Below are 20554 nucleotides of genomic sequence, written 5' to 3' on the forward strand. Positions count from 1 at the left end.
ACTGCTGGTGCCAAGAGGGTTGACTGTGGAGCCAAGCAGACTAAAGCTGTGAACAATCTCAATCTCTTTACCATTCATCTTGATGCTGCCAATTGGTTCAGTGGTGAGAATCTTTGTCTTCTTGACATTGAGCCTCAGTCCATATTGAAGACTGCAGTCCTTGACCCTCAGTAGCAAGTGCTTCAGGTCATCTTCAGTTTCAGCAAGCAGAGTTGTGTCATCTGAATAACACAGATTGTTTATAGATCTTCCACCAACCCTGATGCCACATTTATCCTCAGAGCCCAGCCTCCCGGATGATCTGTTCTACATACAGGTTGAAAAGGTATAGAGACAGGACACATCCCTGGCATACACCCTTCCCAATTCTGAACCATGCACTGTTTCCTTGCTCTGTTCTGATGACTCTTTTTCTGTGCTTTGTTTTGTTTTCTACTGAAGAAGTCTTCATTTGTGGAGTCATGGTATAGAGAGGTGTTCCTCAAACACTTAAACCTTCACTTTTAGCAGGGTAATTCTTGATTTTAATACTTACAAATGGTGCCTGTTTCAGTAAAGACAATAAGCAGTTCACACTTCAACTTTTGGTACTTGTGTCTCTTAACACTAGAGTCTCAAATAGAAGCATAGTCTTTAAAGGCGCTCCATCACTTTCTCAGATAATCTTTTAAAAGGGACTTATATTGGTGAACCACCTTTTGTCTTAATTATACTGTTAAAATATGCTTTTGAAATTGCTTGTTAATTTCCCCACCTGGTTTCTCTTTTGGATCAGCCATAATTAGCTATCGTTTGCCAACAAAGTTCTAGCAATTATATTATAATCCATTATCTTCTCACCATTTGTAATAGCCACACGATGGCAATCTATTAAGCAAAGAAGTTTCCTGGATTATTAAAAGAACTAAATATTTCTTCCTGCATGAAGACTCAGCTAGGGCTCTTTGCTTACTCGAGACTTTAATCTATCATTTTGGGCTAAAAGATTATTATAGCCAGTTTGATAACTGAAAAAAAAAGAAGTAATTGTACAAGGGCTGCTGGAGGTCAAGCTAATGTAGTCCTTGTTTAAGTGCAGAGAGGAGGGTTGTCTTATTTGACAGTTTTCTCATTATCTGCTTACATTTGCAACATTTCCACTTTAGCTTTCCACCTAATTACAGAAGTATTACATGCTCAATGCAGAACATTTGGAAAATACAAAAAAGCACAACACAAAAATAACAAAATTCACCTACTATTCTATCACTCATAATAAGACCTGTTGGGTTTTTTTCTTTATTTCACTTTGCCTTTTGTACTGTTGTTGTGTGGAGTTTTTTTATGATGACTGTACTACACACCTCTAGACATTAAAAAAATTAACTCTTTGCTATTAGAACTTGTCATTCTGTAAAAGAATTCTATGACATGATGTTTATTGAACTGTTATATTTAATATTATATTTAAATGTTTCTTAAGGTTGTGCTAATTTTTTGTATATTCTTTTTCTTTTTTCTGAAAGACTTCACCTGTGTCTTTCCCTGAAACTGATACTCTGTCCTCAGAATGTACTGAGTTACCAGTGGATTGGAGTATTAAAACTCGACTCCTTTTCACCTCCTCTCAACCTTTTACTTGGGCAGAACATTTGAAAGCACATGAGGAGGCTCAAGGTCTCGTCTGGCACTGTAGAGCAACAGAAGTTACCTTACCTCAAACTGTACAGGTAATTCTGAAATAAATTGTTGTATTTTCTTAAAGAAGCAATGTATAAGTATGTGGTTCACTGTAAAATATTTTTGTACTCTTATCATCAGTTTCCTTTTCTGTTCATAGGGTTTTCGGCTGCAGTGGGTTCAAGTATGTCAAGCAGTGTGAGGATGGCCCAGGATAAGCCAGTATTCAGATCTTTTGTTCATAGGGTTGCTATGAATCATACTGGACTTGAAGGCCCTAACAATAAAACCGATTATTAAGTTAATGATTTTCCATTCCATTATTCTTCTAGCATTTAAAATTTTCTTTTTTTCCAAATCAGATTTTTAGCTTTTTGGTTTTAAGATTCTTTGGTTAAAATTCAATCACGGCTCTTTTAGAAACATGTACTGAGAATTAGTAAATGGTTTGAGCCAAACCCTTCTTTTCTAAAGTATTTTGAGACCTTGTTTGTAGGTTGTAGTAGGGGAGCACAGCTACTCATACACCCTTGGCCTTAATAGAAGAGTTCTCTTATCAGAAAATGTCAAACCTCTTCAAGCAGTGTGGAATGCACATGGAGCTGTGAGGGAGGAATTTATCATTCCTTTTTGTTGCTTATGGACATTTGGGCTGTTTCCATTTTATTGCCATTGTGAATAATGCTGCTATAAACATGAGTGTACAAAGCTAAAAAAAATGCTGAACATAGAAATTTTATATGATCTAGCTGTTTGTGGATATGATTCCACTGTTAGAAATGTACTCTGAAAAAAATAGAACTGAGACACAAACAGATTTATACATCTATGTTCACAGCAGCGTTCAGTAGCACCCTGGCAATCAGTGGGGTGTTGGACGTGGATTGTTGGGGTGACAGATGTCACAACCAGATCACCCTTGTATCCAAAAGCCTTTTGAAAAAGATTCTTAAATACTTTCTACCTCAATTTTTCTCTCAGTCCCCTTCTCCTCTTTCCCTCTTGTCCCTTTCTCTCCCAGACCTTCTCTAGCTTCATCCATCCTCCCATCTTCTCTCTCATTTTACCATCAGAACTAACTACTAGCTGACCTCCCACTGGGTTTCTGAGGCTATAAATTACACCAAAGGAGATTGCTCATCTTTCTCTCACATTGCAGCTGGATCACACTGTTGAGCTTTTTAGTAGCTCTGTAACATGTCACCCACTGCTACCACCTGTTTGTGTCATCAAATTGGAACTGACTCATAATTGACCTTCCAGCAGGTTTTCAGAAGCTGTAGATTACACAGGATGAGATTGCTTGTCTTCCTACTGGTAATCAGATAGTCGATTTAAACTGCTTGCCTTTGGGTTAGCAGCACAGCTCCTTACCACTAAGCCACCAAAGCTCCTTGGAACACCTCTAGAAGGATATTTATCATGAGTATGTCAGCCCTCACACTAGGCTAATTAATAGAGATTATGTAAAGGAGGCATTAGTATGTGATTCACATTCTTAGTTTTTACTGTGTATTTGTGAAATACTGTTGTATAAGAGGTTGAATATAGCCCTTCCCTTCCCCCCCCCCCAATGTCCACCATGGCCAAAGCTTACGATCACCTCTTCAAGCTGCTGCTCATCGGGGACTCGGATGGGTAAGACATGTCTGATCATTCACTTTGCAGAGGACAATTTCAACAACACTTACATCTCCACCAATGGCATTAACTTCAAGATCCATACTATTGACATAGAGGGGAAGAAGATCAAGCTGCAAGTCTGGGACACAGCTGGTCAAGAGCAATTCAAGACAATAATGACTGCCTATTACTGTGGAGCCATGGGCGTTATTCTAGTATACGACATCACAGATGAGAAATCCTTTGAGAATATTCAGAACTGGATGAAGAGCATCAAAGAGAACACCTCGGCTGGAGTGGAACGAGGTGCCTCCTGTTGGGAAACAAGTGTGACATGGAGGCCAAGAGTAAGGTGCATAGGGAGCAGGCCAACAAGTTGGCTCAGGAGCATGGAATCAGATTTTTCGAGACAAGTGCCAAGTCCAGTATGAATGTGGATGAGACCTTCAGCTCCCTGGCCTGGGACATCTTGCTCTAGTCTGCAGGCTGGAGATTGGAAAGCAGCAATAAGTCCCCCAATACTGACCTGAAAACTGGTGATAAGAAGAACAGCAACAAGTACTCACTGGGCTGAGGGCTACTGCCTGCCTCCACCCTGAGCCCTGAGGCTGCACCTTAGGAAGGCAGGGCTGAGAGGAGTAAACGTAGAGGGAGAAGGAAAAAGGAAAGAGAATAAAAAGAAGGAAAAGAGATACACTAGAGAGGGGAGGAGCAGCCGGAGAAGGGAAGGGAGTGAAAGGAGATGAGGGGGTAGGAATTGAAGGAGATGGCGAGGGGAGCTAACCCCCAACCCCCTAGGCTTCCAGGGCAAGCCTAAATTACTTACTCTATTACTGGATCAGGTTTTAGGGTCTTAGAAGTGGCTGGTTCACCACCGCCCTCTAAAAGTTTGGTCATGTCCTGTCACTCTTCCTGGTCTTTCTCAGGAGTAAAGGCCACATTTTGCACACACACACAAAAAAAGAGGTTCCATATAATAGGGCACAAAACAACAGTGTATGTTCATACTCATGCCTGCTCTTCATTCTGAAATATAGTCACTGTTTTGGAGAATGTTGGGAAATTGTTGCCATTTATGTTTAAGTATTTCTAGGGCAACTAAAAAGTTTGTCTTAAACTACACTTTAACCTCTGTAAAAGAAGTTGTATTGATTCAAAAATTATTCTGTATGATGCAGTAGGGATTCTTAGACTAAGTTTGGTGTGATTAGTGTTTTCTTTTAATAACTAAAAAAAAATACTCAATGTCACCTCCGAATTTCAGGATCCCAGGTTCTCTACTGAGCTCCGCTGTGCCTTCCAACAGAGCCTCATCTATTGGCTGCATCCTGCCTTGCCTTGGCTGCCACTGTTCCCACGTATTGGAGCGGACAGAAAAATGGCTGGAAAAATAAACCCCTGGTCAAATGATGAAACCCTGCAACATGTTTTAATGAGTGATTGGTGAGATTAATAAAAGCAGTTATTCAGTGGTGAATTTTCATTTTAGCAATAAAAACCTCTTACTGTCTAGCTGATTTTGACGTAGGACACACTTGTGTGTGACAGACCAAAAGTATTCCAGCAAGTTTTCTTGGTTGTTACGTTTCTTTTTATCATTTAATTTGAGAAAGTTCAAACTTTTGGGATAGAAATTGAGGCTAGGAAGGCTTTTTTTAGTATTGATCTCTATTGTAATTATCACATTAAATTAATATTTTTCTGTTCTTATACACTAATGTATCTGAAAATGCTATTTTCCAGCATTTAAGCTTACATTTTTCTAAATTTAATCTTTTTATAGTTGTCAAATGATATGTTTTAGATATACAAACATAATTTTTTCAGTATTAATTCTTACAAGTAACTGCTTCATTTCTTATCACCAAAAGTCTCTCAAAGAGTCTAAAAGGTTAAATGTGGTTTTGTATGATTTTTTTGTTTTGCTTTTATTGGGTGTTTTGTTTTTTAGAAAACTCTTCAAGGAATAAACACTGTTTGGAATTACTCTTTAGTTCCTATGTCCAGTATCATCAGTCCTTTAAAAACTAAGCTAAATATAACCTCCCCAGTAATTCCAAGGAATATATGTAATATTTGTGCTGTGTTTTGGGTTTCTGAAGCTATAAATCTTTACAAATAGATACCCCATCTCGTTACTGTAGAATAGTTGGTAGTTTCAAACTCAAATGATGAGTTAGCAGCTTGTCAGGTTTAAGTGCAATGCCACTAGTGCTTATCAGGTAATATGTAATTTAACTAATATATTTTAAATGTTGAGTCAAATGTTTAATAATGTGTAATAGCAAGTTTTGTGTGCATTTTGTTTTATTTTGCTTTATAGGTCTGTCAGCTTTACTTCTCTATATAATCTGCTGAAAACAAAACTTTGCCCCTATTTCTACATTTGTACCTATCAGTTTACTGTCCTGTTTCGGGCAGCAGGATTTGCAGGAAGTGATGTCATTACAGCTTTCATATCTCCCACAACTAGAGGTTTACGAGAAGCTATGAAAAATGAAGGTACAAGTAAAGCCTTAAAGTTTAAAAATAATGATAAAATACAGCTTTAAAGTGGCAGCACAACATTTTCTGCAGTAAGCACGTTTTTCCTTAGCAGTCTTTCATACTTGTGCACCAATATTTTATTATCTGATTTTGTTTCGTTATTTGGTTGTCTCATTTCCATAACTGTAAGTAGTATTCTTTGCTCTGTTCTCGAGTATGGCAATGGAAAGTCACATTTATAATAGAAACTAACTCATCTTTCTCCCAAGGAACAGCTGTAGTATAATTACAGAATCCTGGTTCAGCTGAGGGTTGCTCTTTCAACCCAAGGCCAATGTCTTCCTGGTGGTTAAGTTCCACCAGTAGCTCCTTGGGAGAAAGATGGGCAAGTCTCTTTCCATGCGAGTTAGTCTCAGAAAACCCACTGGAGAATTAGCCATGAGTCGTCAATTGTGGCTTGACCACAGTGAGTTTGAGGGGTTTTTTAAAGAATATAATTTACCTGATGAATATATACCTTGGTTTCTGAGCCATTTGTTACCCAGAGTTTGTTTTGTGAACATGTATCAAGAAAACTTGAAAGCTGTTGCTTAGATTGATTGTAAAAACTTGCATTTCATCTGTTAAATATATTTTATTAAAAGAAACTTAGGTACTTTTTTTCTCCTCTAATGTAGGTATTGAATATTCTATGCCTTTAATAAAAGGAAGTATTCTTAAGAAACAAGCATCTGGAACAAGCTTGGGACATGGGGAGTATGTAAATTACTAACAGTGATTTGTAAACTACTTTTAAGAGGTAACAACTTTGTGAAATGGATGCACTAACTATAGCAGTTTCCTAGGGAACATGCAGTCAGTGATGAAGATGAAGAGGAAAGTTTTTCCTGGCTGAAAGAGATGGGTGTTCAAGATAAAATTAAAAAACCAGATATACTCTCCATCAAGTTGTATCCTTTCACTTGCTGTTATTTATGAGCAATTTGGCAGTTTTCTAGGACTATCATCTTAAGATTATATTAAAATTCACCATCCTGACACTAAATAACAAACCCTAAGTACCAATAAACTGACTTAATAAAAAGATAAGATTACATTTTTATTATGTTTGTTAAGGACCAGAACAAGTTTGAATAAAGATGGCATTTGACTTTGTTAGGTATCGGTTTCCAGCAAACTCAGATGACTAAAGAGAAATTTTGATCTAACACTGTGGCTTATTGAGTATTAGATATGGTTGATAGGAGCACTTTTTTTTAGCACCCTTATTTTAGTGGAGAAAAGCATACCCAGGTGATTCTAAATCAAGAGAATGGCTTTTCCCACAGGTTATGATTTGTATTTGCGGTTTCCTTGATTGTCATCTTCAGGCGTAAAGATAAGCATGAAGTACAAATGGATCACAGGCCTGAATCTATTGTGTTGGTTAAAGGAATGAACACCTTTACATTGCTTAATTTTTTAATCAACTCGAAGAGTTTAGTTGCTACCTCAGGTCCACAAGCAGGACTACCACCAACTCTGTTATCCCCTGTAGCTTTCAGAGGTGCCACAATGCAAATGCTTAAGGTAATAAAATGAGTAGAAATTCTAATACTGTTGCCTGTACAGTAGCTTTTAAAAGAACTATTTTTTTTAAGGAAAATATGTTTTAAATATTCTTAGCATTATGGTGCATGTTTTCAGTTTTGCATTCTAGTAAATATTTGATACAAAACTTTTCAGAGTTTACAGAATTTTTTTTAATTAATACATTGCCGCAAATAGCAAAATGTGTTTCTAAGCACGGTCATCAATTTAAAAGTGTGCGGCAACGTGTTAAGTTGAATTACCAACGAAAGTATTTTTTTGCCACTTACAGAGCTGCTTTATCTAGTTTTTTCTATTCTGATAAAAGAACGTAGTCATAATTGTTATATAGATTTCAGAACCTTACTTCAGGGTAAGTGACAGTAACAACTAGTTTATGGAAAAATTTACACGTAAAATATATGAAAAGCAATATTCTTGTTATTTGAAGAGGATACTGGCGATCTTGAGAACTTAGGAAGAAATTTTACTTAACATTGCTTTATTAAATCTTTGGAAATACTAGTAAGACTTTATCAAAAACAGTTTTAGCTAGCCAAACAAAAATCCCATGTCTTGATAGCAGTTTTTGTTTAAAATTTTATGAAGGCACGAAGCACAAATGTGAAGACACAAGCTTTTTCTGGATACAAAGATCAATTTAGTTTGGAGATAACAGGTCCTGTCATGCCTCATTCGCTACTTTCTGTGACCACGCTGCTAAGGACTTCACAGAGTGGGTCTTTTTCCGCAGTACTGTATGCACATGAACCAACTGCTGTATTTAATATCTGCCCTTCAGTGGATACAGTAGTGGATAAGGTATGTAGACTGCTTTAAACACACTTTTTTCCCCTTTTAACTAAACATCTTCAAGCTGGAGACGATCTTGTTTCAAGTTACCAAAATACACTTGGTCTTAATTACTTAGAGGGATGGATGTGTTGGTATTTCAGTTGTTTTTTCAAGATAGTTTTGTTTTTATACTCCTGCAACTAAAAAGTTCCCAAATGTGAGAGCATTCCCTTTTTTTGCAGTCTTGATTCCTTTATAAAATTTGTTTCAAGTTGAATACAACTTATGTGTTATTTAACCTGTTTGCGTTTTTGTACACTTCCTTACAGCTTTTTAAAACCGTTGAAATTGTCGATTACTTCCTGGCCTGACTTGTAAATGTAACCAGTAGTAAAAATTGTCACTATTCAAAGATTTCAATATCAACTATTGTGTGAATTCTCACTCAGTGCCTCTGGGATAAGAATTGCCATCTAGATTTCCCAGGTTAATTATGGGAGAGAGACTTACATAGACTTTACTTAAGCATAAATCCAGATAATAAATGCTTAGTGTTCAGAAACTAATGTGCTTTTATGACTTGGATGTAACTTTCCATAGGAAAATGCTTGTAAGGAACTTGCCAACTGCGGGTTGCATCCTAAGACGCTGGACCAACTTAGTCAAATACCATTACTGGGGAAATCATCATTAAGGCATGTCGACATGAATGACTACACTTATCACTGGAGATCCTGAACATCAAAGTAAGCGTAAATGGAAACTGAGGAAAAGCCTTCTAACAAGGAAATCCAAGTTACTTTAAAAGAAAGGTTTTACAGTTCATTCTGGAAACCAAAAGGAGTATAACAAAATACTCATGTTTATAAACAAACTTTATGTGTTAACTTTTACTATGTGCACTGAGGGTGATTAAGTTCTTACTGTTTCCTATTAGGTAGCCTAATAAGGAACTTGAACCTTTCTAAAAAAACACACCTCACCGTTTGCTTTAAATTTTTGCATCTGGCCATAAAGCAGAATTAATGTGTTTTCTTGCTAATGGGAAATTGGAGCAGTTGACATGGTATTGTGACTTCAAGGCACAAATATCATGAAGACATTCTTTTGTAGGTTCTTGTTTCATAAAGGCAGAAAATTGTAGGCTTTTCACATCTCAAATATAAACTTTTTTTAATGCTTGTTAATCCAAACAAAGAGGTATTTTGTATTCCATGTAGAAAAATCAACAGTTGTATGCCTGCTTGAAAGTTGACATAGTACTTAATGTGCGAGGTATTTGTGTGTATACATAATTTATATATATATTTTTTTTAAATAAAAGTACTTAGAAAAATGAAAGGCATTGATTGGGAAAAGAAATAGTATTTGAAGAATCGTGTTGATTTTACCATACAGAAAATAAACCACCACATTTATTCCAGAGAAGTTTGTATTTGGGCCTTAAGCTTTTGAAAATAAAGTTTAGAGACATAGCATAGGAATACCACTGTAATACACATGAAATAGTCTATCAGACCCTAAAAATTAACATGAATTTGAACTTTCTCAGTCAACAAAATAGTGGCCGGGTGCCAGTTTTATTAGATAAGTTGGTTACAGCATTTTAATTATTTAAAATCTACCTAGGTGTAGCTGAAATTCAAAATGCACATCAAAGTAAAACTATTATCACAACTTGATGCCATACTAAATGTACTTGGCCTCTGCAGAATTCTAGTCAAACTTCATTTTCACTCCCTTCTTCCAGCCCAAGTGGCTTTAACAGGAATGCAGGACTTAGTGCTGATCATTACACAACATACCACTTTCTTACAATTTCTGTAAAATTTTAAGGGGAAGTGGTGGCATTAGCCCTGTGGAACAGATCTTGCTTGATTACTTCAATAACACTGGCCCAGTATCTGTCCAGCAGAACCCATTGTGAAATAGTACAAGGTGCACAGCCCTTCACTGATTACAGGCAAGTGTTACAGCAGCCTAGCCATAAGGAAGGGGAAGTTACAGCATAGTACAAAATACAGTATAAAAGCGTTATTTAACATTCCACACTGAAGATTACTGATGCCTTCGAACAGTCAATTGTTTGGGTGTTAGCCACTTAAACAAATACATCACTAAGGTAAACAATATAAACATACCAAAACCCTGTATGGTTAAATACAATTTCCATGGTACAAAAATCAAAGCCTGGAGATGTTTGTACAGATTGCTTTTTACACAATGTCTTCAATTGCCAAATATTTACAACATTGAGGGAAATACATTTTGATGCAGAGAAAAATTATCTGAAATGAGTAATATAAAACCTCAATCTATCTACGTGAGGCACTCCTGAAGCAAGTGGCATTAGCCATGAGGTCCTTTGGTACAAGGCCCATTGCTTGAAGAACCACAGTAGCTGCTGTGGCTTTAGCATGCTTCTTATTAGGGCTGGCAAAGCTGGGCTGGTAAGCGCTTCCATTTATCAATACCTATTCAAGAAAAACATACAATTGGGCTGGTAAGGGCTTCCATTTCTCAATACCTATTCAAGAAAAACATACAATAAGAACAGCATCAAACTTTAATATTTATTAGCTTTGTAATTATTTCACTAAATGCTAGAAAAATAATCTACACAATTCTAAAACCCATTTATATAATAATTAATTCAACCCACAAGAGGCAAATTATAATTTCGGAAGAGACTGCTAATTTAAGAGCCGGTCTCCCAATAAAAAAGTGAAAAAAATTCTACTTAGAAGTAACCCCATGTTCCCCATTTAAAAAAATTTTTTTTTTCCCCTCCAAGACTTTACAAGTCATTTAAAAGTGCCCCTTCAATATTAAAAAGCCCCATCACTCTACCCACACTATATACATCTCCACCCAATTATTAAATTTATAATTTGACTAACACTACCCCCGCACCCCCTACCATTAAATATATACGATTAATGCAGAAATTTATATTTACCCTAAAAAGAAAATGTTTGCGATGATCAGGGCCACTATCATGGACCAAGAGAAATTCAGGTGGTTGCCACCTTCTCTTATTACAGATTTCCATCAAGGCAGACACAGGATGTTTGCCTATAAAAGAAAAACAACAGGGCCATTAGAAATTATTTCCAACATCTTTTGTAACAAACTATTTAATATAAGAATGGGGAACGAAGTATAAAAAGTGTACTCTCACCTGATAGATCCTTCATTGCAGCAGAGAAGTTCCCAGATCTCTTTTGGGCTCTTTCTCCTACTGCAACAAGACCTTTAAAAAAAAAACCAACCTGGCGTTCACTGAATGCATCAAGGAATAGTTTACAATAAAACAAAGATCATCAACCCATACCTTTTAAACAAAAGTTCATACTGAATTTTATTTATAAATCCTAACTTTTCATTTCCTAGGGGTGTGTGTGTGTGTATATATACTTTCATTGATAATGAACAGTATAAAAATAATTTCATAAATACAAGATAAATAACAAATAAAGTGCCTTAATTACCAAAGGCTCCAGTTTTAGCTTAAGTGACAGAATTACTGAAATAATTACTACTAAATTTCATAAAGAAATACTAAATGTACTCACAAAGGTAAGGAAGTTTGAATGAATGAAATTGGTTACTTTCCCCAACTATTGCTTTGACTTAGTAAAGTATGAAATGTTTCTAAAAGATAAGCATAACCTCTCAAAATTTTTCCCATAGAATTATTAAAATACTGCTTTCCCAGCCTTCATGTGCTAAAATTCCTTTGCTAAGATCATATTAGTGATCTTAGTAATAGTAATGACCTTGTCTGTCATTCCTTTGCTAAAATCAAACCAGTTTGCTTTGGAAAGTATACTCTTCTCTTGGCTTTCACCAAAAAACATGTTCTAGAATTCCAAGGATGCTGTTCCCTGAAATTATGCAAGGCATCTATGGTTCTGTTCTTCCAGTAAGTCACCTTTCATGATGGAAATACCTAGCCTACTCCATTGTGACACAATTAGTAATGTTCCTTCTAATTTCATGAAAAGCATTCTTTATACTACATTATAATTGTTAAGTACTGCTTATTAGTGATTACAATAAATCTAATTTGGACATACATAATCATATTCTAATTGTGGTGCAAAAATATATGCTGCAGAGCCAGAACATTTACAAATTCAATAAAATATTAATGTATAATTAGTAAAAAATACTTTTTTTAAAAAAAAAGCTTAAGTTACCTTTTTCTCTTTAGCTTTAAAACAATGTTCATTTTTTAAAAACTAATAATTTATACACCAAGGAGTTTTGTTTTTAAGAGCCACTTGTTTTTTTGCATGGGTGGATGAATACATTGCTCCAGGTCATTTAAAGGCTGTCATTTTAGGCACTTTCATTCTTTTTGTTCTTTATGTTAACTAGCCCAACTTTGATCACAAAGTATTAAGAGTCTGTGACAGCAAAAAGGCAGGTTCTAATCTGCAAATACTTTTCAAGTCTCTGAACCATGCTTAGTGATAAAGCAAGCTGCATGGCCAAACCCAAAGTCAGTATGGAAAATTATTACCCAAAATGTATCAATACCCCAAAATAAAACCACTGACAATGAGACTGATTCACCGTCACCCTACAGAACTAACTGCCTCACTTCTGGTTATAGTTATTCTAAGGAAAGGAGGGCTTAAAGTCACCAATTAGCTGCTTTTGGCTAATTGTTTTAACACAGCCACTGCTACCCAGGTGTTGTCTCTAAAAAGTGGCCAGATAATTTAAGCATTAAAAGTTTCAAGTACCCTAAAAAAGTTAGAATCTGATAATAAATTATCACAAATATATTTACAATTTACAGAATGTTTAGCAAATAACTATCAATTACTATCTTTTAAAAGCATAAAATTAGTGTCTCTAAGTTAATTTAAGTAACTATTTTTAAATATGTAAAATAGGTCAGACTTTTTTCTGACAAAGGCCTATTTAAAAACTATACTAGAATTTTATCTAGTAGAGTATCACAAATTAAACAATGCATAAATAAAACTTTAATTATGAAAATATTTCTAATAAAGCAACCCATAAATTTACCTTTTCGGTCCGTCTTAAAATCAACTAGAATAGGTTCTTTATTTCCTTCTTTGTTTTTTCCTAATCCTTCTCCTTCTCTCCAGCCCATTTTTCTCATCAAAACGGCGCCCATTCCTCCAGTTACGGGGGCTGCTCTTAAGAACTGATCCTATCCAAATAAAGAAAGGTAAAATGTCCCCATTTTACAGTTAGAACTTGGATTACTAACTCATTGGTAACTTTCTTTAAAAAAAAAAACAAAACAAACCCAACTTATATCTAGATCTGTTATAACAATTTATATGCTTCTATACTTTACAACTTACATATTTTCATGTTAACAATAGTATTTTCATTAAAAGTCAAATAAGGCAAGTAAATGACAGTTTTAAAACAGTGGCCCTCATGCCCCTCCTCCAAAAAAAATTAGAACACTTCTGTTCCGTCCACTATTTAGGTTCACTGGTATCTCTTCTTAGCTTGTAAAATAAAAAGAAGGCAATGTTAAAACATTTAATAATATTAATTGTCCCAGGTGTACCTAGTTAATAAGTAAAGCCCAGAAATCACTTAGAAAGTTTGGACACTGAAGCAGCATACTGTTGTCGTCCAGTTTCCCCATTCTACCATAAAGCAAGTATAAATATTTTACATAGAAAAATCCTATGAGGCAAAACGATAACTTTAAAAACGTATCTATTCAATAAATGAAAGACAATCACAGAAGATACCTTGTAAATATACCAAAATGAATTTGAATTCTTTAAACCTAGCTGATGTTAAAAGACTTTTAAAAAACTCCTTAAATGTTTACATACCTAGGCCTCGGTAGCAGCAGTGTTGTGAATAGTAGGGCTGGCACTGACCGGGGCAAGAAGACAGCTACAAGGATTTGGCCCTGAAACAAGTTTCCATATAGAGGGGTGAAAGTTCACAGGTTATTCTGTGAACAGTCATCTCTCTTGTATCCAACCCACTGAACCATTATTTCCATCAAAGCAGCAAACCACTTAATGTCATTAAGATGCACAACTATATACATTAGCATGATCAGTTATTTTCACTTAAGTATTTGAAGCCTTATTTTAAAAAGGCATTTGTGTAAATATAGCAAACAATACTGAAGTCTACTATTGGATCTTTAGTCATTTTCCAAAAAAAAAACCAAAAACAAAAAAAACACCTCTCTTCTCTAAATCATGCTTTGCTTCCCTATCTGTTTAAACAGTATTTTCTCCAAAATTAACTTATCAACAGAGGGAACTAAAACTCCAGTGGTTATGGCTATAGTATGCATTATCATTTCCTGCATTGATAAGTTAATACTAAATGTAAAAAGTATTTTACACAGCACTTAAACTGTGTAATTTTATTTTACCAGCTTTTAAATTAAATGCTGGGGAGAAAACATGCCAATGATGTAAGCCTAGATGACATTAAGTTAAACAAGGTGCTCTGATGGAAGGAGGCAGCTGTAGAGGTAAAAATATACCCCTGGTTCAGTTCCTTTATTTGGTGCAGGCCATGCAGTGTAGATGTACAGAGAAAAGTTAGCTGATGCTTGGGTATCAACTGCCTTTGATGCTACACACCTAGAATGATTTTTACTTACTTCCAAGGTTCATCCGCCCCTCTTTTCCAGGAAACACTCCTAAAAAAAAGGGCAACTGTGCAGAATACAATACAAACCCACAAATAACCCAGGTACCCAATATTGTAATATCTGCATCTGTTTTTTTACCCAATGTGTGCAGTTAAAAAAAAAAAAAAGGCAAAGCTGATAAAAATCCAATGAGACTATAATAGTAAACAGTATTTATCAGGTTATATCAAAATAACTTCATTTTGGAAGATAAAGGGTTTTATAAATCAGTTATCAACTTGAGATGTTTCAATGATAAAGGAGAATACCTATAAAACTATCTTTGACATTTAAGAATATACTGCAAGAAATTTAAAAAAGAGCATGGATAATGATGCTACTCTGTGGTTTTTAATAGGGTGTTTATACTTAAGGACAGAAAGCCAAAATACCACTTGCAAAATACTTAAGCACAACTCAAGATTTAATGAGTAGACAGTATTTATAATATTGACAGTAAATATACATTTTGGATTCTCAGTAGCCTAGTAACTGCCATGAATGTTTTACCCATTTTTATAAGTACTACTTCTTTAAAATATTAGCTGCCAATATTGTTCAGTAATTTATTAGATCTTACTGAAAGCATTTCTTCTATAATAATTTAAAATTGGTCTAATGAACACAGCTTTCTCCTGGTTTTGGGTTTGTTTTTTTAATCAAAATAATTTCATTCCTAGGATATATTTAAATAAAATAAGGACAAAATCCTCTATGACCCAAACACTCTTAAATAAATGTATTTAAAACTAGTGAACTTCCTACAATACTAAAAATACAGAAGAAAAGATTTTAGGAGAAATGTAGGGAGCCAACTGAGGAATATGTAAGATCAATACTTGGTAAGATATTTATGTTAAGAACTTATGCTATGTGAAGTACAGAAGCATTATGCATGTGAACACCAAAAGTTAGCAGTAGAAACACCTTCACAAGTTTCTACCTCGCAGTAACTCTTAAATACATAAAATATAGCCATGTGTTAACACTGCTATATCTTCAAGTCTAAATTTCCTAAAGACTGAGTTCAGCTTTAAGACTAGAGTATTAAAAATTAAAACTAAACAGAAGTTTAATTCCTACCACAAAGATGAAAGCAATTTTTCGAACGATGTTTCTATATTGCAGTTTAGTCCAAAATGAACCTGAACTTAAAAATATTTTAAAATTCACGTGATTTTCCCACCAACCCATAGCACACTCACTACAATAAAGGCCCCAATTTAATTACTGTAACTATATATTCAGTATGTACATAAGTTTAACTTTCAAAAAAGAAATTAGGCAAGGTGAAGATACGTGATGTTTTATATTAATTTTGTTAATACGAGATATCAAAATTGAAATAATTTGAGTTAAAACATCTGAAGCAATCCAAATCTTACTTTTCAGAAATACCAAACATTCACTGATACTCAATTCTTTGTAACAGGTACTCTTCATTCACATTATTAGTTACCATTCAGTGAGGTAATAATAAAGACGGTCTCCACTTGAAACTCTAATATTTCAAAGAATCACTTGCCCACAGTCACATAAGGAGTCAGGAATAAAGCGGGTTTAAGAAACCTTCCCAATCCATTATACCACAGAGCCTCCCAATTGCAGCACTGCTATGCTGCCAGTACTCAAAGAAACTTCCCATCACCCATACAACCAAACCATGTTCCTTCACCAAATGCACGTCTTCAGAAAGCCCTTAACACCTAAGGCTCCCCCCAATAATGAGGCAGCCAGAGGTGGAGTTCACAGGTCTTATTGCAGGAATCTGAAAAACAGATGTGCCTATGTCTTTGCTGCACGAGGTGTCCATCCTCTTGTGTTAATTCTTTCCTGGGTTTCCATGGGATCAGTGGTTCTCAAATTGAGCCTGTGGATCATCAGAGGCCACTAGGGCCTAAATGATGGTCCACAGATCATATTCTCCCTTCCCATCCTATCTCCTTCACCACCCTTCAACATTGGCCACCCAACATTCCAGCCATCCTCCCACAACCTTCCAAGTCCCATGGCAAGATTGCCACATGCAGTACTTTTATTAGGGCTGCCCAACCAATTGTTGGAATCAATGGCTGACAACCATAGGGACCTAGGGCTGGAGGTCACAAAAGGGAAAGGAAATATGGACTTAAGTAAGGGTGCAAGCACTAAAAAAGGGGATATAAAGGACAGTGGAATAGAGGAATTGGAAAGGAGGGTGGTGGAAGGCTCTTGGGGGCAGTGATCCACCAAAAATAAACCTGTAACAAAGTATCCCATGTTGAAGAAAAATTTGAGAACCACTGCTTTGAAATTATTAAATTAGTAGTCAAACAGGAACAGGAATATTTTGAACAGCACCTGATACACTGTTGGCATTAAAAATACAGTTAAAAACACAACACACCACCAGCAGTAATTATAGTTCTTGACCCATTATTTATACATGTGCCATTGTCTCATAAATCAAGTCCGTCTTCAGTGTCCATCCTGGGGCATTTACACATAGCAAATTTACTCATGTATTTCAGTTAGTCATTGGGATCTTCATGCATTTTTAATGAAATGTATTCTGGGGGAAAAAAATAACACTGTACTTCAACATTTTCTATGTTGTTTATAGTGCATACCTTTTTAATCCAAGCTTGAGCACCAGTATTAGCCAACTGTTCTTGTGTCAGAACCTGTACTCCAGTACTTCCTGTAAACTGGCCAGGGATAGAGTTCAGCTGAGCCCAGGCATCAATCTGGGGGAGGGAACACAAGCTCTAATTTAGTAAAATCATTCATTGCATTAAAATGTGACTTTAGTATATGTAACTAAACAAAAATTTCCTTTTAGCCAAAAAAGACTGAACAGTATTAAATGATCAACTTTTAAAACAGTGTATTATTAGTATGATAAAATGTTTAAACACTTTCCTAAGCTTTGCAAAGAAGTGTGACTGAATCTATTAATCGATAATCAATCCATTAATGACATTGTGGGTGTTTCTTTATAACTGACAACTATAGCTATGATAATTCTTTAAACTATCACTGATACAAGAGAAATGTACCAAAATTACTGCAAAAATAAAAAAGCTAATAAATATGGTAAAGAATTCTTGTCCCCTTCCCAGGTAATCATTAGCATTTGTCATGAAGTTGAAAGAATCAACTGTCACTAATTGTATTTATTAAGCACTTAAGTTTGTCAGTTATTTTACATCTGGTCTGCACCTATATTGTTTCTACCTAGAGCTACAGATAGGTAGAAAGTAGAGAAGCTAAGAATTGCTAGTAATTTGAACTGACTTTGGTTTCAAAGGGCCTACATCTGAATCCTAGTTTTATCCACCTAACAGTACTGGGATTTCTTACATAACCTAACTAATCTCAGTTTCCTCAGCTGGAATATGAGAATCACGAGTACTATAGCTCCTGGGACAGATATGAACATGAAATGAGTTAAGATGTGCAATTTTTTTATACACCAGATTGTTAAGTTCCACTGAGTGCAAATTTTTCCTTCAACAGTTCCTGCTACACATTATAAAAAAAGACATGTACTAAGTGAATGCTCAAATTGCTTCAATTTAAAGTAAGCCACGTTATTAACTTAGTTTCTTGCATTTTCTAAATGAAGACCTAGATTTCAACAGAATGCTACAGACTTTGTGTCACAACTCAACTAATGAATGAAGTCTTATTTGGACATTAAAAATTGCTCCATACCCGTTCCTGAGCTCGATTTAACATGCTCATGGCTTCAAGGTCAAATGCATTCTCACTGAGTCTTTTCTGAGCAAGTGCTCGCTCAGTCATTGCTGTAGAGATGTCCACAGGCTAAAACAGAAAACATAGATAATTATCTTAAATTATGACAAGCCCCCCAAATTCTCAAAAGCGCTCATTAGTTGCTATAGACTGTATAAAAAAATTCCACTGAGAAATTTCCCTAACACTCAAATGCAGTTAAGTAAAATTCTTGAATAACTGAGTAGAAAATTATTACTGTGTAAATTATTTCTAATTACGGCATAATTTCATCTAGCATTGTTTTATGTAAAATGTTTCTAAGAATCCAATTTCTTAAAAATGTTTCAGTTAAACATTACTTAACAATATTATAATATCTCTAGATATGTAAACATCAACTAAAATGAGATGTTAGGTCTTCTTTTCAACGACTAATATAATACTCTTTGATAATCATGACAACTTTAATTTTCCCTAACAGGCAAAGAAGAAAGGTCCTGGTAGCATAGTGTGTTTATGTATATTTCAGAGGTTTGAATCCATCAGTGAGTTGCTCCACAGGGCAAAGAGGGAACTATCACCTCTCACAAATATTTGGCTTGGAAATTAGATTGAAGAGGTCTCTAGGAGAAGGAGTTGACTCAAGATCAACAGAGAATGGCCAAGAAAATTCCTGAAAGAGACAAATTCCACTTTGTCAGACTTGTGGAAAGCTTACCATACAAGGAAAAAGTATTTGATAAGGGTTTTTCTAATAAGCCTTGATCTTTTCTTCCAGCATCCTTTTACCTATTAATGGTATCTGTTTTTATGACCCAGTATTTGTTTCCTGACAATGGTTAGCTAACAGACTGTTTTTCTAAAGAGTGAATAAACAGGTACTGCACAAATATGGTAAACACTGGAATTTACTAGAATGGAAATAAAACAGCACCTTAAAAGGCTAAGATCCCTAAACATGCTAAATAGAAGTCAGATGTATGACATTGAATGTTCTCTATGAAATACTCTTTAAAAGCTACACCTGTACTGTAAAGAAATCCGTATGACTGCGAATTATCATCTCTCACTGATCATTATTTCTCTATAATCAGAATTCATTAGTCTATCTTGGTTTTCTTGCAAAATTACATAATACTCCTCTAATAGTTTTATTTTTTCTTTTATAAAACATTACGGTGCATTTTAAAAATGAAGGCAACTAATTCTGTAACTGTTAATAAGATAAACAAATACTTTTTAATTCATTTACCCACACACTATACTACTTCTAGGGTCTTCAAAAAATAGCTTATTTGTGCAAAATTAGCCTGAAAGACTAAGAATTTATGTCTTTATAATGTTGTCTTTTTCTGGAACTTTAACTTGGAACCAGGTTATTTAAACATATTCCCTTGGCCAACCTTAAGATGTTTCCTAAAATTGTTTTCCCTAAGTTATCAATGTAGTTTTGGAAACTCAATTAAATATTACCTCAAGTACTATTTCATTGACCTTGCCAGATTAATTTTTGGTTTCGTCACTCTCACTGCCATTGAGTCAGTTCTGACTCAGAGTTCCACTGAGTTGCTGAGCCTGTAAATCAAAAGATGAGCCTACCTACTTATCTTTCTCCTGTGTAGCTGCTACTGGATTCAAACCACTGCAGACACCCAGCCTTTGGGTTAGTAACACAATTCGCTGTAGTTTAAATCTGTGTGTGTAGGGTTTGTTGTATAAAAAACGGGGTTTATTACTAGGAAATCGAAGTTGAACAGATGCTAGGGAAAATAATCCACTTGCTAGGGGCCCAAATCCCTAACCTCCCACTATAAATTCGAATGTATTTAGGTGACTTTCAAAACAACCAGTTTCCCACAAAACTGATCTTAATGAATATACTTCTCTACAAAAACTGACCAAGTAAATTACAAACTGAATATTACAATTTTAAAGGCTTGTATTAATGTAACTATTAATTTCATATTCCTGTTTTTAAATATAGGGGCTCTGGTGGCTTGGTGTTAAGAAACTGCAATGCCACCAAAAGGTACATGG

At 35.2% G+C, this 20554-nt stretch overlaps 2 protein-coding genes and 1 pseudogene across 2 annotated transcripts in view; 2 read left to right on the top strand and 1 right to left on the bottom strand.

Annotated features, from left to right (window-relative positions):
* The window catches only part of DONSON (downstream neighbor of SON), a 17280-nt gene extending 8342 nt beyond the window's left edge, over nucleotides 1-8938 (top strand). Inside the window, exons 3-10 of the mRNA XM_006886747.1 lie at nucleotides 1506-1709; nucleotides 4547-4725; nucleotides 5606-5784; nucleotides 6447-6525; nucleotides 6615-6719; nucleotides 7140-7338; nucleotides 7948-8160; nucleotides 8734-8938. Of these exons, the coding sequence (XP_006886809.1) occupies nucleotides 1506-1709; nucleotides 4547-4725; nucleotides 5606-5784; nucleotides 6447-6525; nucleotides 6615-6719; nucleotides 7140-7338; nucleotides 7948-8160; nucleotides 8734-8871 (1296 nt within the window). The 3' untranslated portion in view covers nucleotides 8872-8938. The remainder of the gene's footprint in view (nucleotides 1-1505; nucleotides 1710-4546; nucleotides 4726-5605; nucleotides 5785-6446; nucleotides 6526-6614; nucleotides 6720-7139; nucleotides 7339-7947; nucleotides 8161-8733) is intronic.
* Nucleotides 3218-3856, top strand: LOC102853020 (annotated as a pseudogene).
* A 1662-nt stretch (nucleotides 8939-10600) lies between the features above and the next one.
* SON (SON DNA binding protein) overlaps nucleotides 10601-20554 on the bottom strand; it is a 31722-nt gene continuing 21768 nt past the window's right edge. Inside the window, exons 9-14 of the mRNA XM_006886748.1 lie at nucleotides 18494-18604; nucleotides 17407-17523; nucleotides 13177-13324; nucleotides 11315-11386; nucleotides 11093-11208; nucleotides 10601-10660 (exon numbers count right to left, since the gene is read on the bottom strand). Coding sequence (XP_006886810.1) covers nucleotides 10601-10660; nucleotides 11093-11208; nucleotides 11315-11386; nucleotides 13177-13324; nucleotides 17407-17523; nucleotides 18494-18604 — 624 coding nt within the window. The remainder of the gene's footprint in view (nucleotides 10661-11092; nucleotides 11209-11314; nucleotides 11387-13176; nucleotides 13325-17406; nucleotides 17524-18493; nucleotides 18605-20554) is intronic.

Source organism: Elephantulus edwardii, unplaced genomic scaffold (genome assembly GCF_000299155.1).
Source record: "Elephantulus edwardii isolate Elephantulus edwardi_28Jun2011 unplaced genomic scaffold, EleEdw1.0 scaffold00051, whole genome shotgun sequence".
Classification (NCBI taxonomy): domain Eukaryota; kingdom Metazoa; phylum Chordata; class Mammalia; order Macroscelidea; family Macroscelididae; genus Elephantulus; species Elephantulus edwardii.